Below are 15,548 nucleotides of genomic sequence, written 5' to 3' on the forward strand. Positions count from 1 at the left end.
CTCAGTGATGGATGTCATCGTTCTGGAGAGTCTCATCCCGTGATTGTTGAAGCACGATCTATGTTTGGTTATGGGTTTAAAAGGAGAAATTGGTTGAGGTGGTGAACAGTGAACAAACAAAAATAGTTTAAATTTTTAAGGAGTAGAATTCTCCCTCATCTAAATTTCTATCTCATCCAGTCCCCTTCTCTCTTATTTTTCTTTCTCTATAAAGAAGTCAACACAAGATGTTAATGTGGTTGAATCATGACTGTTCAAATAGGAAGGGTCTGGAAGGAAAGATAATTTGGAGGGCAGAGAATCCTGCTTCAAATTTGAGTAGTTCTTATTCATTCGAGGCCTTAATTAGATGGTGTTTGCCATTTAATACTACAGTTTAATGATATTTTTGTTCACTTATAAGTAAGAAATCTTAGATTCGATTCTCGTTATGAATTGAATCCACATTATTGCTGATGAGAGGTGTTTCCACTCACATGGATGCATTTATGTAGATTTCCTCATGCTCTTCAAAGAAATTAAAATATAGAAGGCATGTGCATAAGTGTCTTTTTGAGAACTATGGTGTCCTATAGGCTTTTTTTTTTTTTTTTTTTTTTTTTTTTTTTGAAGCTCTTATTACAATACGCATTGTTTATGGTGAAAATATCATATTTTTAGTTTAGGTACTAATTAAAATTTAAATTTGTCATGATGTTTTTGTGTTAAATTCGTTATTTCAAGAGATGGCTCGATAACAACCTATTAGTTAACAAGTTCATATAAAACTGTTATTTGTGTGTCATTTCTTCTCGATTAAAATATTGTGTAAAATTTTTTTTTTTTAATTATTTTGGAAATTTTTTTTTTTTACTTGGTACTTAAATTAAAAATATGATACTTTAACTAAAATTTTTATTAGGAATTAGTATTTAAATTAAAAGACCCTAAATTACACAAATGGCCATTTAAAGTGGTGTTTAAAACGGCAGAACTACACTTCTAAGGTCCTCACTTTGAGGACTTGCGAGGTCCTTTTTCATATGAGCCGTTAGATTAATCTTATGGTAGATTAATAGATCAACTTTAATAATTTATCTTATGGTAGATTGATATCAACATCAATAATTCTTGTTACACCGAAATACAATAAATTGGGAAAGTAATTAAATAAAGATTTGATGAAATTGGACGTGTAAAATTATTTGGTTTTCATATTTGGATTTGATGGGTTTAGATATTTGATGGAGATTGACATGTCGTGAAACTTTCTTTTCTCTTCCTTTTTTATTTTTTATTTTATTTTTTTGTTTTATCAGTTTATATGTTGTTTCCGTATAAAAAAAATATTTAAGTTGATAGTTTAATATACCATAAGATTAATTTGAAGCTTCATATAAAAAAGGAGTCTCATAGATCCTCAAAATGAGGACCTTATGAGAGCAGCTCACAAGCCATATTATAAACAAAATAGACTAAAATAAAAAAAACATATAAAAAATCTATCGTTTGACAAAAAATAATTATAAATTAAATTAGAGGACTGCTAATGACGATACTGATCATGACTCTATTATATTATCAAACACTGATTCACTCACTCACGCTAACCAAATATGCATATATTTAATCTATTATTGTAAACTAAATATATATAATGTTTTTTTTATATATATAAATGTACAAAGTTTCTGGTCATAGATCTTTGTATTTTGCTAGACGATATATGTATAATGTATTCGGGTCTGTATTATCGATGCGTCTCCTTCCTCATAGCGCAACGACTCAGTGAGAGAGGAGAGTGAGAGAGGAGATTAGAGACTTGTCATTGTTATTCTGAGGACGACTCAGTTGCCCAATACTTTGGCGTCTCGTCTCGAACCGTTTTAAAGCACAGTGACACACAATATCGAATGCCACCACCACCGATTCCCTTCGACTTCTTCACCACCTCCTCCACCAAACCACCATTTCTCTCTCTTCCATCTCCCTCATATACCCTTTAACTCTCTTGGGATTCTCTGTCCTCCTTTCTCTCTCTTCCCAATACGGGCGCAGATTGCCATTGCTGCGTGCTTTTCATTTCTGGGGTTGCCCCAAATCGATTTACCCCAATTGGGTTTTTGTATTTTCCGATTTGAGCATCTGGGTTATCATCGTCGTCGTCCCCATGGCTGCCTCCTCTGTTGCATCTCCGCTCTGCACGTGGCTGGTGGCCGCTTGCATGTCGGTCACGTGCGACAGGGACTGCTCCGCCAGGCCATCTATGCTCAGCTCCTCCCGGAGGCGGCCGAAATGCGCCGGAAGAAGGAGGCTGCCGTCCAAGTGTAGTAGCTTTAGTGTCGAATTCCAGAAGAGCCTGATTTCTGCGTTCAGTGGATCCAGCATTCAGGGCCTCATGAGCTCCTGCTTGGCTTTCGAGCCCTGCGATGAGTACAACAGCTCAAGGGGTTTATCTTCTTTGGGATGCAATGGGCTTTCATCACTGTTTGGATCCAATCGAAGGCAGAGGCGATTTAATGGAGCCTCCTACTCTGGTAATTGTGTTTTTATGATTGTTTTTGACATGTTCAAAGTTAAATTATTATTTTTGTGATTGTTTGTTTTATCAGAACATGCTGATTGTGTTGCTGTTTTTACTTTTGGAAAAAAAAAAATATATATTATTTGGAATCTGGGCATGTATTTTGTGTGCGTGTTTTTTGTGTTTTTTTAGCCAAAATGGTCCATGAGATTGGCATAAACATTGAAAATCGATAGTAGTCCCTGCGTTTTGTCCACCTTAAATCATTCTAGTCCTGTCAATATCCTCATTAAATTGTGAAACTCAGGGACCACTTTTATCGATTTTCATTGTCAATGACCAAAAAGGAGATATGCTAATCACATAGACCATTTTGGCTGAAAAACCTTTTTTCAATTATATATTCTGGAATTTCACTTTATTCTTGCTATGCAGTATGATTTATTTGAAGTTGGTTATGTTGGTATACCAAATGTTGTTGGAAAGAGAGGAAAAAGTTTTCCATGCTGTGCTGTCTTCTTTTCTATTGGAATTACAGTTGCCAAAAAATAAACAATGGTTTTAATAGTACAGTATTCTAGTTGGACTCATTGATTCAGAGCATCTCCATTCGCAACTGTTGAGTGATTCATGATTATACTAGCCACGAACTTTAATTTACAAAGAATAAGGAATAGAATATCTTGTTACTGAAGAAGTTTTATGTATTGGACCAGGAAAGAGAGGAAAGATTTATTATTTACGTTGGTGTGAATGTATATAGAATGATTGTCCGTTGCCTTGTAGATCTTTGAGGACTCTAACTTCGGTTTTTCCATCAATGTATAAGTAAAAATATTCTTTGACATGCATGACATCTTCGTTTGTTTTAAATCATTGTTATTCGTGGAAATATAGGGGAAACCATGGCTGTAGCTGTGCAACCTACTGAAGAGTTAACAAAACAGAAGAAACCTTTAACAAGACAGAGGCGAGTGGTTGTGACAGGAATGAGTGTGGTTACCCCACTCGGTCATGATTCTGATGTCTTCTACAATAATTTGCTTGAGGGAGTTAGTGGCATAAGTGAGATAGAAGCATTTGATTGTACCCAGTTTCCAACGGTGACTAATTTACTAAACCTCCCTTCAAATTGTTGTTTTCTCAGTACTATGTTCTTACTTCTCTTTATTTTCTTTAGAGGATAGGTGGTGAGATCAAGTCTTTCTCAACGGACGGATGGGTAACACCAAAGTTTTCTAGAAGAATGGATAAGTTCATGCTTTATTTGCTTACTGCTGGAAAGAAAGCCTTGGCAGATGCTGGAATCACAGAAGAAGTCCTGGAAACATTAGATAAAGCAAAATGTGGGGTTTTGATTGGCTCAGCAATGGGTGGCATGAAGGTACCTCAGTGTTCTGTGCCTTAATATTATGTACACTTTTTGCAGAACATTGAAAAATCTTTCTACTGGTTTGTCTTCAATTTGATGTTTTTAGCAAGCATGGTTTAGAGTTTGTAATGTTATGTCACATCTTCCAAATGTCATTTTCGATGGAGATGCACGAAATTTAGTTTTTTTTTAATTTCAGAACTGGACTTGTTTATGTTATCTATTTGTTTATTTACGACAGTGCATCAGTATCTCTCTCCTGTAGTAAAACATCTTGTAAACACAAAAGATTCTTTTCGCAAAATTAAATTCGAAGCCAGATAGTCTCACAGTGACCTACAAAATTTGCTTCTGGAACAAGATCTGATGTATTTTCATCACTTCAGTCATTTCTAATAAATCCATTTTGTGTTTGATATTGAACAGGTCTTCAATGATGCAATTGAAGCTTTACGGGTTTCCTATAAGAAGATGAACCCTTTCTGTGTACCTTTCGCAACTACAAATATGGGTTCTGCCATGCTGGCAATGGATCTGGTGAGATTACAATATATATGCGTATATATATTATCGATGCAATACTCTTACAATTCGTGATGGCTGCTGAGATTTTATACTTGTCCTTTTAACTGCAATTTACTTTTTACGCTTGCAGGGCTGGATGGGCCCAAACTATTCAATCTCTACTGCTTGTGCTACAAGCAACTTCTGTATTTTGAATTCGGCAAATCATATCATTAGAGGCGAAGCAGTAAGTATTCTGCTAATCATATTAAGTGGTAGAGTTTAGATGCAAAATATTGTCCTACAACATGAAGTAATTTAGTGGTAGTTTCGATGCAAAATTGAAAATAATGATATCTGATGAACGTTCTTTAAGTATTATATAATAACTAATTTACAATTTTCTTTGAAATCTTATGCAGGACCTTATGCTCTGTGGTGGTTCAGATTCAGTGATGATACCTATTGGTATTGCTCCCATTCCTTGCAGATGTTATTTCTGTCTTATTTTTACTCTGAGTTGAACGTAATTTTTAATAATCTTTTTCGTATGCTATCACTGCAGGATTGGGAGGCTTTGTGGCATGCAGAGCACTGTCACAAAGAAACAATGATCCGACTAAAGCATCACGCCCTTGGGATAGTGTAATGTGACCAATAACTATGCTAGAGTCATTTATTCTTTTATATCCACTGATTGGTTATATGATGAAACTTTTGTATATTCCTAAGAACAAGAATGGTAAAAATCACTAGAAGGGCATGTCATACATTGGTTATCACAATGTAAATTTGTGTTGGAATCTAGTCAGCTTTATTGAAATGATATGTCGTAATTTATAACTAAACCTAGTCATCTATTAAGCTTGAGATTTGAGTTTCTTTGTTTTAGAAACGTTTAACAAGTGCAAAGGTACTCCATTGCGAAAGAAAATGTTTGGAACTGCAATCATTGTTTCTTACTAACATGTCGACTTACATAGTGGTGTTTTTAACAAAATCTTGTTTTGGTTATTGGACAGAATCGTGATGGCTTTGTTATGGGGGAAGGAGCTGGCGTTTTGCTTCTAGAAGAGTTAGAACATGCTAAGGTATTTCTAAATCTATGACCTTGGCAATGGTACTTGGGTTGTCTGTCTGGATATTCTTTTTCTCTTTCTGTGTGGGATCACATAGTCTGTAGGGTTGTAGGTGCAAAGTCTTTAGGGACATTCTGTATACTGTGGTTCCCTCGAGTTAATCCATATCATGCTTTCTGTTACTTTTTTTGTACTGTGTTGAGTGATTATGGTCAGCTGAGCTTGCTGCTGCCCCTATAGTAGTCTCACACGCATTTTCTAATCATTCATTTCTATCTTACTATGTGATATGGTGTTTCTGTATAAATGCTTCTTTAGAAAGTTTAATTCATCAATATTTATTTTCTTACAGAAAAGAGGTGCAACTATTTATGCAGAATTCCTTGGTGGGAGCTTCACATGTGATGCTTACCACATGACTGAGCCACACCCTGATGGTAATATGCTTTACCTTTGGAAATATCACTCCTACATTTCTCTTGTTCTTTTTGTTGAGCTATGGAAACAAGAAAGTTTCTGGCAACTTGTTTCTGTTGATCTATTAGAGGTTCATTATGGAAGAACATTATGTGGAAATATTTGTATGAATAATGTCGTTATAGCATTTTTTTGTGTGAATAATTTTATCCACCTTGCACTTTATTTCGTCAAATTACATCAAATGCTGGAATTTGAAATTTTTATTAATGTCCTTGGAAACAGGGGCCGGGGTTATTCTCTGCATAGAAAAGGCTTTAGAGCAGTCTGGGGTGTCTAGGGAAGATGTTAATTACATTAATGCACATGCTACATCCACACCAGCCGGAGATCTCAAGGAGTATAATGCTCTCATTCATTGTTTTGGCCAGAACCCTGAGGTAACAACACATTACGTTCGTCATCTGTTTTCTTAATTCCTGTATTTCCATGTTCAATGAGATCATTATGTTTTACAGTTGAGAGTGAACTCTACAAAATCCATGATTGGTCACCTACTAGGAGCAGCTGGTGCTGTAGAAGCTGTTGCAGCAGTGCAGGTAACTTGATGTTTTCAACTTGGAAAAACTGTAATATTTTTAGACTTTATATTTGAAGACCAAATACAATTCTTTGGTTTGAAGTGTAGTTCTTGACATGTTATCTTCTTTTTGGGTAGGCAATACGAACTGGGTGGATACATCCAAATATCAATCTGGAAAACCCAGATGAGGGTGTGGTACGTTGTCTTCCGTTCCCTGATAACGTCCAATGAAAGTATATTTGGAATCCTCTAATTCTGTCAGCACATGAATGCAGGATACAAAACTACTAGTGGGTCCAAAGAAAGAGAGGCTGGACGTTAAGGTGGCATTGTCTAACTCATTTGGGTTCGGTGGCCACAACTCATCGGTCTTGTTTGCCCCATACCAATAGAAACACAGATCTAGTGTGCTACTCCAACCTTTGCTGCAATCTTACTGAAGGTATGTTCGCATACTGCCACCTTTTTTTAGAACTTAGAAGGATAGTAATATGTAAACAAATCAAGCAAAGTGTGGGTATTTCTTTTAAAAAATAGTAGTCTGAAACATAAACCTGTAGTATTGTGATTATTTGTCTGAGTTAATGTCTTTCAACTTGAAATCAACATATGTAGAACAGTTACGAGCAGAGTCACGTATTTCTTCAACAATGAAATCAATGATATCTTTCTTTTGTATATGCTTGAAAATTAAGCAGAAGCCGTTATTTACAGATGGGACTGAATCGACATTGAAGTACATCAGCTTGTGCATGGTTGGATAGATTGCGGCTATGAAAACTGAATCGCTCGAGAAGATTGTTGAGGTGGCCCCTAAGTAGGAAATATTAAGAGCTCACCCAATGGTTAACAAGAAATACTTTTGCTTCTTATTATTAGAAACTTTCCCTTTCGATAGCCACAGTAGCTTTTGATCCTTTTATGTGCTGCTGCTAGTCATTGAACCACCGCTGCGGCAACGGTTGCCTTGCCTTGTTTGATTTTGGTATTCTGTACAACTAGTTGGCTCATCAGATGATTGTAATGAAATTTAGTTTGCAGTTGCATGACTTTACGTTTTTCGAATTCCGACCTGCTTGTATCTTGATTCCAAATTTTATACTTGGATTGGGACCTGTTCGAGCGTCTTTATAATGTCCATACACTCATTTATGGCGAAGCGATATTCTATTCTAACCTACACGTTCCTTGTTCGCCATCGCGATCCATCACTATGTATGTTCATGTTAATTGGCAAGCAGTATCAACATATTCAATAAAATTTGTGGAAAAAAAAGTTCCACGAAAAGTGATTTCAAAATTCAAACATAAAATGGTCGCTTAGCTCTATTCAGTGGAGCAAATAGTAATCAACGAATCAAGAAAAGGTTTATATCTTTCTCTTGAATGTGTTGATCCGAGTTGAAGAGGTTCTTCACCTTGTTTTCTTCTTGCCACCTCCTTTCTTCTGAACCCGCCCTTTAAACTTCGAGCCTTTAGCGGAGAGGATAGCCGAGGCACTCTGCCCTTCGAGCTTCTTCGTCATTTTCACCACACTCGATATTCCTTTTCTCGCGGCTGCCCTATGCTCTGGTCTGCGGCTCATCATTTTCCGATCAAGTGGCCAATATGCATATGGTTCAAGCTTGTCCTTCCTCTTCAAATCCCCACCAGCCTTCTTGCTGGCGTACTCTTTGCCGGTGGCAGCCCACCCAGACTCTGATGTCTTCCTGCGTTTTTGTGTCTTCTTTGAGTTTACAGACAAGTGACTATCCGCTTCGCTTCTTGCATCATAATCAGGTTCAGATGGCTTTTCCTTGTACGGTTCTGCTTCGTCGCGGATTATTAGGCGCCCATCAGGGTCTATCTCTGGTCCATCATCCGACTCCATCTTTCGCTTTAAACTCTCAGATGACCTGAGTGCAGACCTAGTTCTCTGCCGATCAAGCAGATCAAGTGGCTCATCCTCTAGCTGATCAAGCAACTTCTTATTATTTGTTCTTCTGTAATACAAACAATTGTGTTGGTTCATTTCGGCCGATCCAGATTGTGTTGTTGATCATATTATTTTTTAACATTTCTGGACAATCAGATATGATCCAACGAACACTTCTAGCTACCAAGATCATGAATAATGCAAAGTGTAACTCTCTAAACACATAAACACTGCAACATGAACGTCAACAACACCCTACCGTAATGAAGATGATTTGGATTTGAGCTGTGTGGACGCCTTGCCACGTCTGCCCGACACTGTTTTGGCATCCATATAATCTGCACCGCTATCCTCAGTTTCCTCATCATCAAAATCAGAAAATATTTTTGTATGGTTCCACCTGCTTAGCCTGAAAAGAAGATGGAAAATAACAGAATGTTAGAGAACATGAAGTAATATTAAAAACTACATATATCTCAAAAAATGAAAGTTAAAAAATGAGATGTAAAAGTTCCACCAGCACATACACACATGTGTGATGTGTATTTACAATAAGAATACATGTGCACAGTGCGAATTGTGCTCGTGCATGTATTTAACTTTTAAATTATGAAAGAGTGAGACCTGGATGTAGTTGCTTTGGACACTTGAGATCTAGCTTCCTCAGATTTAGAACCCAGCTTCCTCTCTTTTCGTTCCTTCAGCTGTATTCACAAGAAAAGGGGAAGATCAGAAACAAGTGGTGAGTACCCCTGGAAAATTTTCAATCTAGCAAGATGCCTCTCAACAAACCTTCCGTATGTTTGTAAGTAGTTTCATATGCTCTTGCGGCATCACAGCCTTAACAGCATCAAGCCCACATTTCTTGATGAGCATTTCTAGAAGCAGCTTAACCTGAAGAAAAAAAAAATCGAGTTTGAAAAGCAAGTGATGAGAATTATGGGGAAATTCATCAAAACCAACTGAACTCAACCATATTGAGGAGGAAACAACCTTGGCTTTGAAGTGGCTTTTAGTAGCATCTTGCCACTTCAGCAAGCCTTCCACCATGCTTTTCAAGTGCAACTGCAACCCCTCAGCTTGTGATTTGGCTACTAATACTTTCAACAAACCCAAATTAGCCTGCGAAAAGGAAATAACAAATAAGTCAACGGATTATCAACTATCAAGTAGTTCACTTAAGTAACTGAATAACTCCAAAATGCTGATCTAAACGAGAGGGGAACAAACTTTAATTATTTCTTTGTTCTTTCTCTGAAGGAGGAGAAATGTGGATGGGAGCAAATTGCTAGCACTTGAAACAAGGTCAGAAAATTCATAAGCCAACCGAGCTAAACCCTTCATTGCAGCACTGATCATATGAGGAGTTTCACCAGCTAGCCCCCCAGCTACCTGTGACCATAAGATCAACCTTAGACATGCTGCAAATTTATATAATTTCTGCTTTCCCACAGGACCATTTATTGCCAAAAGACTATCAGTTAAAAAACTGATGCAGTCTGAAACAATATTCAGTACCATGTTAAAAAATTGCAGCAGGTTTTCTCTCTTCCCGCCAGTCTCCTCGTCTCCACAAGCATGGCCAATTTGGACAAGGATGTCATAAGCTCTATTTCTTGTTTTCTTGTTAGCCTGCATTGAGAAAGAAAACCATTGGTAGCACTTCATATAAATGAACAAATTCTGAAGCTGCAGAATGCAAGATCTTCTTGCTCTTTAAGTGCAAGAATTAGATTCTTTCAGGAAATTAAAAACTAAGTAAGAAACCAGATTGAAGCTGCTAAACCACTTTACCTCTTTAAGCGCAAGAATTATTTCTGTCAGGAAAGAACTTATGATATCATGCTGCATCTGCTCAGTGTCGCTCTACAAAAAGATTCAAGTTCTTAAGCATGGAATGGCATACATGTGAATTTTTTTCCCTACATCAAACTTTGTTCCTAAGATTCAAATAATGAATTCTACACGTAGTAATACGATTTGGCAAATCAATATGTTTATGCATACCTTTGAAACATGGACTACTAGGAGGTACAAGCAGTCAAGTCTGTGCCGTTTAGCTGAAAAATGGCATGAAGGAAGTACTTCAATCATAATATCAGACAATTCCTTGCGCTTCGATGAAAGAAACCAATCACAGTCCTGACCATACATCCAGCAACAAGATCCATAAGTAAAAGAGATGAGCAAAGAAACAAAAAAACCACCATAACATGGATAGAAGACGGCTCAGCAGCAGATAATTCCAGAAAATTATATGAGTGCCCTTGTAACCATGTCTTCTTTAACTAATACATTAGCAGTGAAGCAAACGACTTTGAACCGGTAAACCATGTTTCCAAATATTCCACTGACTGGTGATAATAATTCAAGTACAGTGCAAAAGCATTAATAAAGATAATCCCTAACATCCAAATCATACAAATCCTTAACTTTTGCATACCCTGAGAATGATTGAAAGAACTTTGTATGCCTTCTTTTGTATCAATCCTTCATTATCCTGAAGTCATGAAGCCCATAGTTAGTAACTAAGGCAATATTTCCTTTTACCAAGCATTTCTAGATCCTCTTAAAAACAAAGTAAATAACCAGATGGAGGAGAAAGATTTCCAAACCTGCAATGCAGTCTTTATTGCACTAAATAAAACATCAACCTCTTTAGCATCCAAACCAGGTAAAAGTGAGACTGCCAAGTCAAATAGTTGTGCCCTGCAGTTAAGATGGAAGAGAATTAATGTCAGGTCAGACATCCTGCTAAGAGAGAGACGTGATAACTCTACTGTGAAATTGAAGAACTAAACATCATAGAAGGAAAAAAAATGATGTACCGCATGGTATTAGAATCTCTAGAGCTTTCTGCTTTCCTAGCCTCTTCAGTAACCTTCAAAAGCTTCACCAATGTACTTCTAAAATACCTAGACACAACTTCTTTATCTGATATTGAAGCAAACTCACCAATTGTGGACTGTAAAGGTGGAAACATAATTATTCACAACTTCACAAAACACTATTCATGAAAAAGTAATCAACGAATTTTGCATTGAAAGTACAAAGTACAAACACGTATCTAACCAAAAATGTATTCCTAAGTAGAAAATTGAACCCAATATGAAAAAGTACAAGTTCATTAGGGGAAGCAGAGGGGACAGAGGTGCAAATGTATCCAAAAGATCAAAGGGAAGTCAAAAGAAAGAAAAAAAAAAGACTGAAAAGGGTGATATTGTAAAAAAGGGATGCAGCTTATACAGTGAGCCAATTCCTTTTTGTTCTTGTGCCTTTATTGCTCAATTATGTTTAAGTTCTTTGAATGTTCACTACGAGGTATCTAACACATTTAGGTAAAAAGATAACTCCCCTCTGCCTCTCTCTTATAAAAAATGTGTCATGGTTTTAATGAGGATAGGCATGATTTGTAGGGAAACTGCATTTGTTACACCCGTAGGATATGTGTACTATACAAAAATCAATGTGGATTTGACATTCTTGTCATGTATTTTGCAGAACAAATAAACAAAACACATGTAACCTCAGTATGCTTAAGTACCTGCAAACAGCCTGCATCATCTTTTGTGGTATTCAAGAAAACACCGGATAGAACAGGTAGTAACTTGCGTGCAGATGACTTGAGTACGCTCATGTTACCTTCTCTAACTTCAGGGGTATAATTGGCCATAGCTCTATGTCTGGCGCTGCCTAATTCACTATCAGACAGATCATTCACTTCCACAATTTTCTTATTTTGTTGAACAAGAATCTGCAAGCTCAAGCATATTATCCCACGAATCTCAGGTTCATCCTGAAGGGCACTGCACAAGGCTTGCTCTAGATCCTTGAAACTTTCAGCAGCATCAGAAGCATAGTTGCAAAAGGAAGGTAACAGTGACCACAAAGCGTGTACAAGCGCATCTGAACTCCTTGATGAAACAATACGTCCTTGTGACTCCAGCTGCAAATTATAGCACATAACTAAAAAATTCCATCTGGAATAAACAACTAGCATTCCATCAGTATGATCTGTTCAATACCTTTTTAGATTTCTCCTTTATCATTCCAACCATACCCAAAATTGACTCCGTAAAGAAGCTCAAACGTGCACCAATTGTATACTGCTTCAGTATTGGAAAGAGCCAAACATTCACCTGACTTAGGTCTTCAGCCTCCAAATTAAGAGGTAGAAGACCTAAAAATGTTTCAGGTCCCATTGCAACAAGAGCCGATCCAAAGCATTCATGCAACTATATATTAATAAATTCATTATATTAGTAAATGTCGCACTAATTGAGAGTAAACATTACTAAACAAAGACAAAACCACACAAAAAGCTTCCAAATAATCTTTAAAAAAATGAACTGAGTTTGACTTGCAGCCTAAAAAACTTGTAAATGATGATGGTGGACATAGTAATATTAATATGTTAAACACTGAATAATATAGGAAAGACCTGTTTCCTGAAAGGGAAATCTTCATCAGGTAACTTCTCCATTTCCTCCAAGCTCTTCATCGCGCCCCTCATGAAATAAGAAGAGTATACCCCTGCATGATAACAGTTGTTATACCTCTGATATCAAATGGAGATAATAAGTGCATGGTAACAGAAAAATAAATCAGTTAAAAACAAGAGGAAACAATCAGATGCATCAAATTTTAAAAGTAATACCAAGTTTATCAAACATTGCTGAGACAACTTGAAATGCAAGGTCCCAGACACCTGCGTAGTGATAACCAAGTAAGCTTTCAATAGTAGCACACACTTTTTCAATTATAGTTGGCCCAGACTTCCTTGCATCATTTTTTGCATTCATTACAATCTGGTCAACTCCCTGTTTGACCAAGCTTTCATCAATGCAAGCACGAATGAGACTCTTAAATGTGTCCGCTGCTGCGTGTATAGCCTCTTCATGCTCAGATGCCAACACATCTGCCAAAATCAAAGAAACACAACAGAACTTTTTGAGTTCTGCTTTCTAGAATGGAACAGATAAAAAGGGACTTAGATGAAGATTTCTTTAACTAATAAGAAGGTAAAATGTACGCAACTAAAGTCAGTGGACGACAAAACACTACATACCTTTGAGTGCATTGAATACAAGAGGGAGTTTAACTACACATATTTGCCTATTAAGGGAATAAACTTTCGCCATTCCAGTACCAAGCAAGCGAGCTGTAAATGTCATGCCATCCACAGATGTCTCATTCGTAGAGACAGAAAGAGCTAATGAGCATAATAGATCGAGCAACACTTCAAGAGAAACATCTGTTGATGGATTGAGACAAAGTATATTCAAACTGTCTGTTATGCGCTTTGTAACAAGTGGTTGGCGCAGTTCCAGAAGAGTTTTGTAGTACTTGAGGACGTTGGTTTTGTACTTGATTGACATAAGAAACAGACACTCTTTCAGAGCATCCAAAACATACAAGACCTCTTGGGCTCCCTTGGGTCCTTCACTCGCATCTGCACTTGACCCACCGGCAAGCAGAAGAAACCTTTCAAATAAGTTAGTTATCCCTTCACTTGCGGGGGCGAGGAGCGGTGTTCCTTGAAAACTTTGCAGCACATCGCGAAGACACAAATGTGATTGTCTTCTCACCTGTTTCCGAATCCAATTGCAATACATTCAAGTACATGGAACAGAATCAAAATCTGAATCAATTATAACAATCGACATTACCAAAATATGCAACAATTGTGCCGTAACGTCATTTAATAAACCTCAAATTCATCGAATTTATATAGTAAATGACCGAAGCAATCTGAATTCTATCATGAACAATCAACAATAACGACAAGAACTCAAAGGCAAATAAAATGTGAGAAACTCACCTTCGGGCGAGAATCCGTAACGAAACTCAATAGGAATCCATACAATTGAGAGGCATCAGACCAGTTGACGCGGCCTCTGACAATGAGCAAATGCGATATACATTTCAATCCCGAGACGGCGGCACCCACCGTCAACGACGGCGACCGAAGAACACGGACCAAGAGCTCCGATAAGAACTCGCTCTTCTTCACGAGAATCCCCACCGATACTTTCTGAAACACAATGGAGAGAATCGTGAGGAGGGCGTCGATCACGTGACCGGGTGGGTCTGGCTGGGAGGCGAGGCCGTCGAGGGACGAGCACGTGAAGCCGAGGTATGCGACGGGAGTCGAAGGGAGGTTCTTGTCTTTGAGCTCCTGGGCCATGGCGCCGACGGCGGCACAGAGGTGGTGGTGGTCTTCGCGCGTGGAGCTGCTGAAGCGCGTGAAGATTGAGGCGCAGATGTCGTCATCGTCGCTTAGAGGGAGGGAGTGGACGTCGTCCACTTCGATGCCTTCCATGTTTGGGCGGGTGTTTTGGGGAATTGCAGAAAAACCCTAGCTTCGATGGTTCTTCGGTTTTTTTGCCCACCTCTCAGCACTGGCTAGGGTTTTAGGGAGACAGCTGAGGGCGAAGAAGGTGACCGTTAAGTTGCGGATTTACGGGTCGAGGTTTTAGTTAAGCTTTTGGGAACCAGGTGGCCCAGTTGTGGCGGGTTCGGATGGGTCACTGAGTTCGTAAGCGCGACCGACACTTGTTACATCTTTGGACTCAACGGGCCCGTCACCAAAAGATGATATATATTCCGTCTGGGCCGGTTCGGAAGTATTGACCCGAATTTAACTCTATTCTTCCGAATTTTATAGTCAAGGACTCAAGCGAGAAGAGATGTTATTCCCACTCCAATATTTTATCTTCTCACCCACCTTTTAATGATTTTTTTATTACAAATTTGTCCATTTGTAAAATGACTAATAAGGACCTTAGTTACCCTCTTTTGCATTATTATTTTTTTTATAAAAAATAAAAAAGAAAAGTTTGAGTTTGATAACTCTTTAGACTAGTTGTCTTTCTTAAACCCTAACTCATCCTTCCCATCTCTCATCCTTCTCATCTCTTTTCATTTAGAGAAAGCAAAAAGAATGAACTTAGAAGATGACATTTTTTATGGAAGAAGCAGAGGATTATGTTTCCATCAAAGAGGTAAAAGAATAATTTTTTGTGTGCAATTTGTTAGGATTTAAACATTTGCCTTTCTGGGTTTTTATTTTACATGCAATTGATGAAAGTTTTAATTATCGGAGAAATACAAATGTATTAGGTCTTGTAACTATCACTTTTGTGTCTCATGTTACACAGCCCGATTTCAGAAAT

At 37.7% G+C, this 15,548-nt stretch overlaps 2 protein-coding genes across 3 annotated transcripts; one reads left to right on the plus strand and one right to left on the minus strand.

Annotated features, from left to right (window-relative positions):
* The first annotated feature begins 1,719 nt into the window (after nt 1–1,719).
* On the plus strand, nt 1,720–7,523 carry LOC137719396 (3-oxoacyl-[acyl-carrier-protein] synthase II, chloroplastic-like). 2 transcript variants are annotated; one of them, XM_068458445.1, is made up of 14 exons: nt 1,720–2,516; nt 3,401–3,606; nt 3,684–3,887; nt 4,302–4,412; nt 4,531–4,626; nt 4,802–4,847; nt 4,945–5,024; nt 5,402–5,470; nt 5,811–5,895; nt 6,161–6,315; nt 6,394–6,474; nt 6,594–6,653; nt 6,734–6,900; nt 7,157–7,523. In XM_068458445.1, the coding sequence occupies exons 1-13, from the start codon at nt 2,150–2,152 to the stop codon at nt 6,848–6,850; spliced, it is 1,677 nt and encodes a 558-aa protein (XP_068314546.1). In that variant the 5' UTR covers nt 1,720–2,149; the 3' UTR covers nt 6,851–6,900; nt 7,157–7,523. The 2 variants fall into 2 exon arrangements, with proteins under 2 accessions (XP_068314546.1, XP_068314540.1); XM_068458439.1 differs by having other exon boundaries at nt 7,173–7,523.
* Nucleotides 7,524–7,709: 186 nt separating this feature from the next.
* On the minus strand, nt 7,710–14,825 carry LOC137719384 (uncharacterized). Its single transcript, XM_068458430.1, has 18 exons — nt 14,195–14,825; nt 13,442–13,961; nt 13,031–13,291; nt 12,815–12,906; nt 12,399–12,608; nt 11,918–12,319; nt 11,202–11,338; nt 10,989–11,082; nt 10,817–10,873; nt 10,381–10,515; nt 10,168–10,239; nt 9,892–10,005; nt 9,604–9,765; nt 9,367–9,495; nt 9,166–9,267; nt 8,998–9,077; nt 8,633–8,782; nt 7,710–8,440 (listed from the first exon to the last, which is right to left on the minus strand). The coding sequence occupies exons 1-18, from the start codon at nt 14,693–14,695 to the stop codon at nt 7,873–7,875; spliced, it is 3,786 nt and encodes a 1,261-aa protein (XP_068314531.1). The 5' UTR covers nt 14,696–14,825; the 3' UTR covers nt 7,710–7,872.
* Between the last annotated feature and the right edge of the window lie 723 nt (nt 14,826–15,548).

The sequence above is a fragment of the Pyrus communis genome, chromosome 1 (assembly GCF_963583255.1).
Source record: "Pyrus communis chromosome 1, drPyrComm1.1, whole genome shotgun sequence".
NCBI lineage: Eukaryota > Viridiplantae > Streptophyta > Magnoliopsida > Rosales > Rosaceae > Pyrus > Pyrus communis.